Raw genomic sequence first — 13,211 nt, 5'->3', positions numbered from 1 at the left:
TTTCAATTTCCTATTTTATGTGCTTCACATTGTTGTTGTTATGCTTCTTTGATGCCTTCAGTTGTTCCACTGCCGCTGGCACTAGCCAACTTGTCACTGTGTCTGGTTGGCTGACGGATATACTGGCCGACTGATACGTTGCCGCGTTGTCTGCCCATTTGTCTAGTCAGCGACGTGCTGCAGTTGATGCTCAGATATTTTTGTAGTTGTTGTTGCTGCTGTTGGTGCCGGTGCGCCATGTGCGCTTTTCTCCAAAAATAGTCGCACTCATTCTCGTTTATTTGATATATTTTTAAGTTGAAATATTTTATTTTCACTGCAGTAAATTTCTTAATATGAATGCTGGCAACTTGCGTGAAGCACCAGCAACACCAAAAATTCGCAATATGCCGACGATGCTGTTCTAAGAAACACTTATGCCATTTTGCTCTTAATTTAAAAATTGTCGAAGTGAAAGAAATTTGAAAAGTATGCTAACGACGCTAATTGGATTTGTTTTAGTTGGAGATAGCACATTTTGCTCAGAAACTCTTCAACTAACTATTGAAAATCTGTTCTCAATTTCTCTGCAATTTTGTAAAATCTTCATGTGGGCATAAACGTAGATCAGAGATCTAAAATATTAGAATTTGCTCTGAAGTAAAAAGTAGCTTTTCCAAGAGGACATCACCGATGTATTAAGTAGCTCAAGATAGTCGATACAGGAAGAAAATTAGTCATCTTACCATGACCTTTAATTACGAGTATTTTTTCACGATTTATGAAATATATTTTTTTTGTATGATTCTCGTCCGTTGTTCATGGAAATTCAGATTAATCGGTACTCTCCTTCAAATCGAAGTATCTATGTTACCGTGAATGTCCGAAATAGGAGAATGTCGACTTTCACCGGCGAATGTCAACAGATACCAAATACGTCGGTGAAAGATCGAATATTTCATTACATTCTTGTACATTCGAACAGTCTCCGGTGTGTGTCGATAATCACAGATATGCTGTGGTGGAGGTCCGAAACTAATTTATACTAAATGGATACTGTAGTAAATCGTGATCTTTATCTTGAAAAGTTAAATGCATTAATTGCGGGTAAACGAGAAGACAGTTGTTTTTATTTTTCTCAAGAAAACTATTCTAAAATAGTTTCTGAAGTGGTTTCTGCTAAAATTAAATGCAAGACACCTTTGGATTACAGACGATTAAAACATTTTGATGTTTTAAAAATTAAGGATGAAGAGAAATTAATTGTACCATTAAAACCGGGGGAAACGAACATACTCTGTGGGCAAAAAGTAAGGTGAATTTATTTGTCAAACTTCGCGGAATTAAAATTTCGCTCTAGTTATTTTTTTCATGAGTTGGCAGCACTGTTAATAACATCTAGGCCAACTTTCATATGAATGTCATTATCAGTAATATATTTACGCTTGTGTTTACCAAACGACCAAGAGTGCATTTTTCGATTTTTACAATGTCTGATTTGATTGAGCAGAAAAGTGCCATTAAATTTAGTTTGCGGAATGAAATTTCGGCTGCGGAAACGTTTAGCATATTGCAGAAGGCATTTGGTGATTCGATCATGTCGCAGAAAAATGAACGTGTTGACGACTTGGGGCGCTCCGGACGACCATCGACGTCAACAGATGACCAACACGTCAATAAAGTGAAGGAGTTAGTGCTCAAAAATCGTCGGTTGACTGTTAAAGACCTTACTGATATGATCGGAATATCAGAAGGATCTGCGAAAACCATTTTGAAAGACCATTGGGGCCTACGAACAGTCAAATCTCGTTTGGTACTGAAAACTCTCAATTTCTTGGAAAAAAGTCGTCGCGTTGATGTGTGTGAAACAATGCTTTCAGACTATCAGGGCAAGCTCAAATGCAATATTACGGGAGATGAGACTTGGATTTATGCTTACGACCCTGAAACAACCGACCAATCAAGCGAATATCGTGCTAAAGGCGAGGTCAGACCGAAAAGAGCACGTCAAAGTCGTTCAAAAATAAAGGTCATGATGACAGTTTTTTTCGATTTTCGTGGTGTGGTGCACTATGAATTCCTTCCACCTGGCCAAACTGTTAATAAGGAATATTATTTGAGCGTTATGCGTCGTCTAAAAAGACCAGAATTATGGGCCAAAAACTCTTGGTTTTTGCATCACGATAATGCACCGTCTCACACTGCACTCGTTCTTCGTGACCATTTCGCCAAAAATTCCACGCATATCGTTCCGCAACCACCGTATTCGCTTGATTTGGCTCCGTGTGACTTCTGGCTATTCCCAAAACTCAAGAGACCACTCCGGGGAACGCGTTTCGAGTCGATTGAGAAGATAAAAGCTGAATCGAAGAAGGTGCTGATGGCTATACCGGAGATGGACTATTTGGCATGTTTCGGAGATTGGAAAAATCGTTGGCATAAGTGTATTTCATCGAGAGGGGATTATTTTGAAGGGGATGAAATTGATTTACAAGAATAAATAAAGATTTTTCATTTTAAAACCAAATCCACCTTACTTTTTGCCCACAGTAGTACAGTATTATGTTACCAATGAAGAATTGTGCAGTATACTATATGACACTTACACCAGAATAGGCCACGGAGGAAGAACACGTATTCTTAAAGAGTTGCAAGTTAAATACGAAAATATTACATATGAAGTTGTAATGTTGTATTTAAATTTATGCAAACAGTGTCAAATGAAACGCAGTGCTCCTAAGACAGGTATTGTTGTGAAGCCAATGGTTAGTTGTGAATTGAACTCAAGATGTCAAATTGATCGGATAGATCTGCAGTCAAACAGAGATGACGAATCTAAGTTCATAATGGTGTATCAAGATCATTTAACTAAGTTTGTCCAGCTACGACCTTTGTAAACTAACAGAGCTGAAAAAGTAGCGCATCACGTTCTTTCAATACTTTTAACATTTGGTGCACCAGCAATATTGCAATCAGATAATGGCAGAGAAATTTAGTAATCAAGTGATATCCGAAACATTCAAGCACAAGGCTCAGTTGAAAGGGCCAATCAGGATATACAGAATATGCCGACTGCATGGATGAACGATAACGATACAAATAAATGGTCAGATGGTTTATCCTTTGTTCAATTTGCCAAGAACACTACATACCACGAAGGAATACGCCGTCCTTATGAGGCCATGTTTGGCGTTAAAGCAAAAAGAGGCATATCATTGTCTTCTTTCCCTGGCGAACAAATCGCAAATATTGAAACCGAAGAACAGCTTGAAGGATTTGCCAATACTTCCGAAACCGAAGAACAGCTTGAAGAAACTGTTAATTCTTATAACAAAAATTTCGCGGTGGTCATACTGAAAACCATATTCCAAAGAAAAATATTGAAGAGAACCTACAACCTATAACGTCTTCACATCAAATTCTGACTGAAACACGCGTTGATTTCTACAAAAAGAGCGGCGGCGAAAGAAAATCTACTACTGCAAGCAACAAAAATGTTACGCGCCTCACAAATGCTCAAATTGGTGATAATGTACAGATACAAGTCCCTGATGGCGACCGTGGTCATACAGATAACCGAAATGTGTTAGCGGTTGTTGTTGGAATAGAAAACTCCGACTTCTACAAACTGGCAAATAAAAATGGTACCCTCAAGCAGCTTTACACAGTTCGTAATTTGTAAAAAAAAGTTGCTTTCCATAGATAAGATTTCTTTTCAAGAAATGTCGCTGAGAGAAGCAGCTGCAGCTAATTCGAGAAGCGGGGGACAATGCTATAGACGCTGTCATTGCAAAAGGAAGTGTTCTTCAAATAAATGCAGTTGTAAATGCAAAGGACTCTTGTACAATTCAAAGTGTCATAATGGTTAATGGTTAATGGTAGTAAAGGGTTAAGGTATGGGCCTTTAGCACTGCGACCATATTGATCTATTGTGCACCCCATGCTGTCTATTGACTGTTAAGTATATTTATGAATTGTACCAGATCCTTCTAAGGAAGTGATTGGACGTCTTCATCTGTAAGCATGAACTTGTTTAAAAACTTTTTCCCTCTATGCGTCAACCCCGGACATTCGATGATAAGATGTTCTATAGACTCCTCATCTTCGCAGCAAAATCTGCAGGTGTTGGTGTTAGTTATGCCTAATTTATGTACATAAGTGTTTGTTGCAGGTGAAGTGACCCATGAGGGCGCCTGTGAGAGTGCGAATACTCTTTTTGTTTAACGTGAGGGCCATGTTAGCTATTTTAGCATTGAAACTTAGGAACTTTTTGGAGTGTCTAAGACCCTCCACATTGTTCCTATGCTGATTTAATACAGTTTTGGCCCAGTATTTTACTTTTTGTTTTAGGCTGTTTTTGTTAAATCCAAATATGGGACTTGTTCCGATGAAATTTACATCTGCCCCTTTTTTGGCTTGAAAGTCTCCCTTTTCGTTGCCGTCATATCCCTCATGTCCTGGAACTCAAATTAATGCGACATTTTTTTTTGGATGCCAGGTTGTTGAGTGCCTTGTGGCATTCTAAGAGAGTTTTTGAGTTGTGGGTATAGCTATCCAAAGCTTTTAGAACTGATTGGCTGTCCGAGAGTATTCTAATCTTTACTATCTTGTGGTTTCTACGTTGCATGATGTTTGCTGCTTCCATTAATGCGTATAATTCCGCTTGGAAGATGGTGGTGTCCCTGGTGAGAGTGAATGATTTGTGGATTCTGGGCCCCACTACTACTGCTCCTACACCATAAGGTGTTTTTGATCCATCAGTGTACGATTTTTGTGAATCATCATTCATCCATTTTGGGTTTGTTTTCCACTCGATCCTCTCAGGAAAGGTAACAGTGTCATAATAGTTTAAAGAAAATGACAATCTCCAATATGTTCAACATTCACCATTAGCGCATGGTGGATGTCAACATTTACCGGTGTAAGTCAGAAATAAGGGTATTTAGCAAATATTTCGGACATACACCAAGAGACTATGTGAATGTTGACATTCACCGGTGAAAGTCGACATTCTCCGGATTTCGGTGTTTCACTGTAACATCTACACTACATAGCTAGAGTTCTGATTAACATTTCATGGCCAAAAATAGAGTATTACAAAGCTTGAATATACTTTTAATACGTATTAAAACGTTTGTCAATTAACCAACGAAAATGTAACATATCAAGAAAAGGTGCTGACAGTTGACTCAATCGAACTAACAAACGATTCCGCTCCAGCTGATGACAATCAACCAACTGTAAAGTGTCTGTTGTACCAAATATGTGTTTGTTCAGTGGGTGTAAGATCGCTTGCTTAATTAAACATTTCTGCTTGAAAAATGTTAAATTTTCCTTTCTCGCCTTGCTAAAGCATATTTTTATTGATTCAAGCGCCACAATTCCCTTAGGCATTTGAATGGGCCTCCAATAAAATTTTATTGTGCTCTTTCTGAAAAACGATACTGAATGGTTTCCTTCAACACAAATACTTAAAACTCCCGCTTCTGCTTTGAATCATCCCCACTGACCTAATTCTTGTCATATTTCATGTCAAAGCGCCTCTGTAAGCGAATTTTTTCTATTTACATTTGAATGTTGTGGGGCTTGTTTTCAATATGAGAATTGGTTGGTGTGCGGTGCTAAGAGTTTTATTTTATAGTTTTGCTTTTTGTTGGGCTATTAGGTGTATAGTATGTGTATTTTTTGTTGCGTTACTTATTTTGTTGCTGTGCCCTGTTTGTTGTTGTGGTATTGTTTCAAATGCTCTTTGATTGAAGTCATTATTTTAGATTAAGTTGTACATATATACATACATACTTGGAGATACACATACATACATGTATGTATGTATTTGTATATTTGGTAGCTATCGAAGATTTTGGGCAGATTGACAGTCAAATAATACCCACTCTGAAAATCTCCTCATTTTTATGCTTGTCGGTATGTAATGTGTGTTTGTGCTTACTTTGCCTTTTTAGTGTTCACGCCGATGCTTTTACATGAATTTGTAATTGGCACATATTTCTGATTTTTGGCGTTCTGATTGTTAAGTCAATCTAAGCAAATTGACGTCGTTTAATAGGTATGAACTTCCCGAGATCCCTGTCTTTTTTAAGTTCCAAAAGTTTCGGGATGTAATTTCGTATGAGCCTCCCGGGATCCCGGTATTTTTTAAGTCCCAAAAATATAGGGATTTTCGGGATTTGTAATTTCGAACGCAATTTGCAAAAATTATAAATCTTCCCATAGTCCCAATGTATCGGGATTTGTAATTTCGTATGCACCTCTAGGGTTCCCAGCCTTTTTTAGTCCCAAACATTTCCGAATTTGTAATTTTGTACACAATTTTCAAAAATTTCATAAATCGACGGATAGTCCCAAAATTTTTGGGATTTGTAATTTCGTATGCACTTCTCGGAATCCCGGTCTTTTTTCAGTTTCAAAAATTTCGGGACTTTCGGGACTTGTAATTTCGTACGCCATTAGCAAAATGTTTAAATCTTCCGTTAGTCCCAAAAATTTCGAGATTTGTAATTTCGTATGAGTCTGCTGGGATCCCCGCCTCTTTAAGTTGAAAAAATTTTATATCGATCAATTTATGTTATAGGCGACCCGATACACGTTGTTCTGCCCAAATTTCAATCAATTTATGATAATTGTAGCCATTGCTCAGCAGTTTCTTCACCGCAAGCTGACTGTCAAGACATAAACGTTTCCGCCACAGTCAGTTCTCTTACGTTATCGGAACGACCCGGATTTATAAGTGATCAAGAACTGTCACTACAGCAGCATTCCCTGTGCATATATGAGAATGTTTATTCTGCTACAACAACAATAACATAAACGTAGGTCGTGTTTCTACCGATGCGACCTTCAATTGAAAATTGTTAGGCGCGATTTGAGCGTTACTCAAAAAGAGTTTCAGTTTTTGTAGAATTTTGCGAGCAACTGCTCCTTAAGGATTTTGTGTCAATTATAGGACTTTCAAAAAGTCGCTTTTTGCTTATTAGATCCTTTTATTCCCTAAAATTTACATACTCACAGGATTAAACTGAACTAGCACTGAGAATTTTAAAGGCGTTTCTTTCGAAACACTATTTATTCAAGTCGGCAGGATGACTCATAATTCGAGCGAATTCTAATCGTTTGACTTGTATATTCACTGTATATTCACAATTATATTCTGAATGGCCTTAAAAATCTTCGAAATGGAAAGGCAAGCGGCGAAGATTCTATAGCGGCTGAGCTCCTGAAAGAAGGTGGTGAGGATTTACATAAGTACCTCCACCATTTAACAATGGACGTATGGAAAAAAGAATCCATACCATCCCAATCCCAGTACACAAGAAAGGTGATAAGAAAGTATGCGATAACTATCGTGGTATCTCACTGCTTAACACGTCCTACAAGCTCTTCTCTATGAACGAATCGACGAATATGCCGAAAGAATAATTGAAGACTACCAAGGCGTGTTTCGTAGAGGCAAGTCTGCAATCGACCAATGTTTTGTTCTTAGCCAAATGTTTGAAAAACACTATGAATACGGGCCAGATGTTCATTGCCTGTTCGTTGATTTCAAACAAGCCTTCAACAGTATTAAGAGAGATAGGATCCAGCACATATTGCTTATTCTTGGAATACCTACCAAACTAATAAGGCTCGTTAGCGCAACAAATACCCAAGCAAAAGTGATAATTCATGGGAAGCTCGCAGAGTCGTTCTCTATTGAATCAGGTGTAAAACAAGGTGATGCCTTATCAACAGTCATATTCAATTTGATGCTGCACTTTGTTGTAAGGGAAGTCAACAAAGGTGGTACCTTGATAACTAAAACAATCCAAATATGTGCTCACGCAGATGACAGCGCTATTCTCTCAAGAAATAGGAATGATTTAAAAGAAATTTTCTTAAAAATTATTACAATTGCGAACGGTATTGGTCTTTTTGTAAATGAGGGCAAAGCCAAATATTTGTTGAAATCGAAGCGGCCTGCGCAGATGGAAATTTTCCATGTGGAGCCTATACTTTTGAAACAATGCAGCATTTTAAGTACCTAGGAGTTATATTCGCATGTAGTGGTGATTCAACTTTCGCAGTCAGGGATCGCATCAACGCCGCCAACAAAGCGTATTACGTCCACCTTAACTTGTTCAAGTCCCGACTTCTGTCTAAAGCTACAAAGTTAACTATGTACAAGACCCTTATTCGACCAATCCAAACGTATGGTTGTGAGGTATGGACTTTTAAGGTTGATGACTACGCGCAGATTGCTAGCATGCAAAGAAAAATTTTAAGAAAGATCTTTGACCCAATAAGAATGAATAATGGTACCTACAGAATTCGATTGAATTCTGAACTGAACGATCTAGCTCAGAACGAGCCAGCTGTACGTTTTATTAAAGCGCAGCGCATAAGATAGCTAGGTATGCCTGCTGATTGTACCGTGAAGAAAGCCTTGACGGGAAAGCTAATGGATGTGAAGGCCAAAGGCGGACCGAGGAACCATTGGGACTCAATCTTAAGAAGTTGGGAGTACGTAACTTCGAAACAACAGCTCAAGATAGACTGCTTTGGAGGAGCATTTTGAAGGAAGCTTTGACGCACCCCGCGTTGTAATGCTATGAAAGAAGAAAAAATATTTTGAATGGAAGTAGGGTATGCTTTTTTCGATATATGAAATACTTTTTTTTAATAAATTTGGGATGATTTTTTTTTTTTTTGAAAGTTTTGAACTTTGTTTTGTTTTGAACGCAGATTTTGCAAAAAATTTGGGTATAAAAGTTTCGAGGGAAACGCATTTAAATTTTTCGTATTGGTCATCGATGAACCGAAATCACTTATTCTTAATTTTTCATAAACGGTTTAGAGAATTATTCTACAAGAAAATGCAAAATAAATTTTTTGCAAGTTGCTGCTGTTTATGTGCATTTAGTTTATTTGTTGATCTTCATTGTCTTGCTCATCTAACGGTATGCCCAGCAAATATGCTGTTTCTACGTGTTGGATCTGAAGGTAGACGGGTGTTAAGTAAATGGGTTTAAGGTGGCCTCGACATAGAGGGGGCTTTTAACAATGTTAGCACAAGATCCATAATTGAGGCTCTTAATATGTTAGGTACAGAAATAAGTCTCAAAACTAGAATAATCATCGGTGAGGTAGGCAGCAGCACGGCAAACCGCTCTGTCAACAGGGGAACCCCTCAGGGAAGGGTTTTATCCGCCTTGCTATGGTTATTAGTTGTCAACAATATCCTTTCCAAATTAAACCGAAAGGGAATCAAAGTAGTGGCGTACGCGGATGACAAAGGGCTTATGATTTCAGGAATGTTTCCAACCGTAATCAGTAAGGTTATGGAAGGAGTTCTAGGATTACTCAGCAATTGGGCCACAGACTGTAGTTTAAGAGTAAATCCGAGCAAAACTGAACTGATGCTATTCACTAAGAGAACCAAGATACCAAACTTTAATCCCCCAAAATTAAACGGCGTTAGTCTTATGCTAACCCAACAGGCAAAACACTTAGGTATTATCTTAGATCCCAAACTCAGCTGGAGGTCCAACCTAGAGTAGAGGGAAAAGAAAGCGAATATAGCACTTTAGACGTGTAAGAGAATGTTGAGTAAAAAATGGGGTCTCCAACCAAATGCTCCTACACAGCCATTGTATGGTTAATAATAACATATGCGGCACCAGTCCTACTGAAGCGCTTAATGTACTAACTCATCTATTACCATTGGACTTACATATAAAAACAATCGCTACTTGCAGCGCGGCAAGACTTTGAGAAATAGAAAGCTGGACACAAGATCGTACGGTCACAGCAAGATCCTCCTACAGGGACTCTCGCTGATCAAAAACAAATCAGACTACACAGTCCCCCACCTTCACTTCAAGAACGACTTTACGGTACGTTTTCCACCGACAACCGAATGGGGCAAAGGGAAGATGTTTGAAAGATGCGATATTGAAATCTATACTGACGGGTCTAAGATGAACTGTGGTGTGGGAGCTGGGTTCCATTCGGAGCTGCTCAACCTATCTCAGCCAATTCGACTTCCTGACTACGCCAGCGTGTTCCAGGCACTACTATTAGCACTTAGACTCCAACTCCATATCATCCAAACTAGTCTTACAGTGTGGAGAGGAACTAGAAATGCTTAGGCATTGGCTTGAAATTATATTGAAATGGTTTTCCGGTAATAGGAACATACGGGGTAATGAGATGGCGGATGAGCTTGCAAGGAAACGTTCGACCACAGACATAAACACAATAAAAGCATCCATTCCTTCACGCTATCATGATTTAGCCGAAAGAAGGTGCAAGCAAATAACTACATAGATGTACTAACTACAACAAAAACACATGTCCGTCGTACAAAATCCAAAGGACGAATTATCTGTTAGGCTGCTCTCGGCCAAACAATTCATGTATAACTGCACCCGTTACAGGTCATTGGAAGGTAGGGGATCATGCAGCCAGACTCAACCTCCCTTTCAATCCCATCTGCAGAAGCTGTCAAGCGGAAGGGGTGAAGGAAATTCTTTTCCACTACTTATGTGAATGTCTAGGGCTAGCTAGGGCACGACTTTGCTCAGACATCGAGATAAAGAATTTGCTGCTATACTTGGACCTCACTAAATGGATCTGACTTAGAAAGAAAAAAAAACAAGACATCATCACACGAAAACAGTGGTAGTAAAAAGGTGCTGGCCGCGAGTTTCAGTAGAAATACTCAACCACTTCTACAACAACAACAACAACAACAACAACAAGGTGGCATGTGAATAGGTGGTTAGTATCGTTCGGGATACCTTCATATGCCGGATATTTATTGAGTATGTCGGGGTCCATTCTGGATAGGTAACGTGATTGTGATGACGGCTTTTCAGCTTTTCAAAAATTAGGCCCTTACAAATATGGTTTCACTAAAATATCTGTATTTAAAATAAATCAAAATAGGGATTAAGCAAAATTAAATGAAATTTTCCAATATTTCGATGGTTTTCGAGAAAAGCGACACAGCTCAAAATTCGGAGTTTTGCCGTTAAAAGCAAAAATCAACTACAGAGTTTATATATTTTTATATGGAAAAGCGTCATAAGCGAATCTTGAAGCAATTCTGAGAGATGGCGTTAGTGTCGTTTTGTCAGGTGATCGAATTGGCGCGTCACTTATCTAGAAAACTGACCCAACTCAGTAGTGGTGTCGCATTTTTATTTTTGAATTATGTCACTTTTCCCGAAAACCATCGATTTATTAAATTCCAAATATACACAGCTGCTCCAAATAAAAAACTTATGCAACATATGAAACAATGAATGGAAAACCCAAATATAAGTGTGCCAATGGTGCGTCGATGTGTACGCCCACACATATACATATATACATATTCGTACAAAACTCTGCAAAAGAAAACAAAGCCAAATATAGTATCAGATATGCACTTGAGGAGAGCTCTTGAAAATCACGTAACAGTTGTAAAATTAGTTGTATTTGTTTGTAACATAGCATGACGGAAACACGTGTTTGATTTGCCGCACAACAGATGATACACCGCAACAGAAAAGAAGTGATAAATTGTTATTAATTCTTGCGAAAAGAAAGAAATGATTTCTTATAAGTTGAAAGAGACTCAATCGTAAACTGATATAAGATAGGATAAGATTTTGGGAGTGTCATTAGCACAGCAGGACACTGCGTAGATGTTTTGTATTCCTACACTTACAGTTGAGTGGCGCATTGAAAAGTTTCACTCTCACTAGTGACACAAGCTGGTTATTGGTAATAAGATCTGTGCTCTTCAACAGCCCTTACTTTTACAGCCTGCCAACAAATGGCTGAAGAGAGCAACTGTTGGCGGAAACAGCTGGTGGATTATTGAAATTGACAAGTGTTTTTCAGAAAAAGTATGAATTCTTAGTAAATACGATTGGAAATTGCCTATTCTGTTGTATGATACTTCAAAGAGCGCTAGAGAAGCAATAAAGGAAGTTGCATATTTTTAGGAAACTGATCAAGGAGTAGGTATTAGTCAGCTAGACCTAGGACCGTTTTATCAGCTAACCTCTAACATTATATACATATATATACATACATAATTGGCGCGTACATCCTTTTTGGGTGTTTGGCCGAGCTCCTCCTCGTATTTGTGGTGTGCGTCTTGATGTTGTTCCACAAAGGGAGGGGCCTACAGTTTCAAGCCGACTCCGAACGGCGAATATTTTTATGAGGAGCTTTTTCATGGCAGAAATACACTCGGAGGTTCGCCATTGCCTGCCGAGGGGCGACCGCTATTACAAAAATATTTTTCTTAATTTTGATGTTTTTACCGAGATTCGAAACAACGTTCTCTCTAACATTACAGTTCCCTTTATCATGCCGATAGATATATTTTCGTTCTTTCCAAAGTTTGTTAAAATCTCGGACCGATCTATTTAGATGTTAGTTATTGTGTTCTGAAAAAATTGTGGTTAAATTTAAAGTGAAGTTAATTATTGTTGTATCAGCTAACCATTATCCATGCATGCATGTGGAATGCTGCTGGTGTGGCAGTCATTGCCCGAATATAAATCCGAGTCTTCCGGGAACGGAGAACCGGCTGTCATGGGTGCGTGCGTGCACGGTTGGAGTGCATGGGTTCGGAACTTCGGACATGAAATACCAAATGATAGAACAAGTTTTTTCTAATAGTCGTGGTCCTCGGGAGACAACGGTAAACACCCGAGTGTATTTCCTCACAAAAACCCATCTGTAATTTTAAGGCGACATAAAATTGTAGGTCCATCAATTTGTATAAGTAGAAAAAAATCAAGACTAGGAGAAGGAGCTCGGGGATATATACAAGGTGAATTCAAAAATAAACAAGACTGAGCTAAAATAGAAACGACAGGAGCTTTGTTGTTCTTTTTATTTATTCAAAATAGTCCCCTCTAGCCTCGAATCACTGTTTTTCGCGATCGAAAAAGCGTTTCAGGTCATTGACCGGAATGTTCTTCAGGATGTCGGTACAAGCCTTTTGGATGGCTTCTACGGACACAAAACGTTTTCCTTTCATGGCCAAATGTAATTTTCCGAATAGGTAGAAATCACAGGGAGCCATATCGCGTGAATATGATGAATGATTGATGGTTAAAATGCAATTTCTAGTCAAAAAATCAGTCACAAGAGTGGATCGATGAGATGGTGCATTATCATGCAATAAGCGCCAGCTTCCTCCTTCGTGGTATTCAGGGCAAATTTGACGAATGCGA

The 13,211-nt window shown here is 38.6% G+C and overlaps 2 protein-coding genes across 2 annotated transcripts in view; both read left to right on the top strand.

Moving 5' to 3' along the window:
* Positions 1–13,211, top strand: part of LOC129242144 (uncharacterized) — a 228,347-nt gene that overhangs the window by 26,845 nt on the left and 188,291 nt on the right. The window lies entirely within an intron of this gene.
* LOC129242145 (uncharacterized) lies at positions 3,045–3,661 on the top strand. Its single transcript, XM_054878707.1, has 2 exons — positions 3,045–3,296; positions 3,353–3,661. Exons 1-2 carry the CDS (start codon positions 3,045–3,047, stop codon positions 3,659–3,661), a joined length of 561 nt encoding a protein of 186 aa, XP_054734682.1.

Source organism: Anastrepha obliqua, chromosome 3 (assembly GCF_027943255.1).
Source record: "Anastrepha obliqua isolate idAnaObli1 chromosome 3, idAnaObli1_1.0, whole genome shotgun sequence".
NCBI lineage: Eukaryota > Metazoa > Arthropoda > Insecta > Diptera > Tephritidae > Anastrepha > Anastrepha obliqua.
Note: the sequence above shows the minus strand (reverse complement) of the source record. Positions and strands in the feature narration are given on the sequence as shown.

Bases quoted from the DNA above. Each gene is read 5' to 3' on its own strand.
- LOC129242145 (XM_054878707.1), top strand. From the start codon at position 3,045: ATGCCGACTGCATGGATGAACGATAACGATACAAATAAATGGTCAGAT. The intron at 3,297-3,352 runs GTTAATTCTTAT...CATATTCCAAAG, and splicing joins AAGAACAGCTTGAAGAAACT to AAAAATATTGAAGAGAACCT.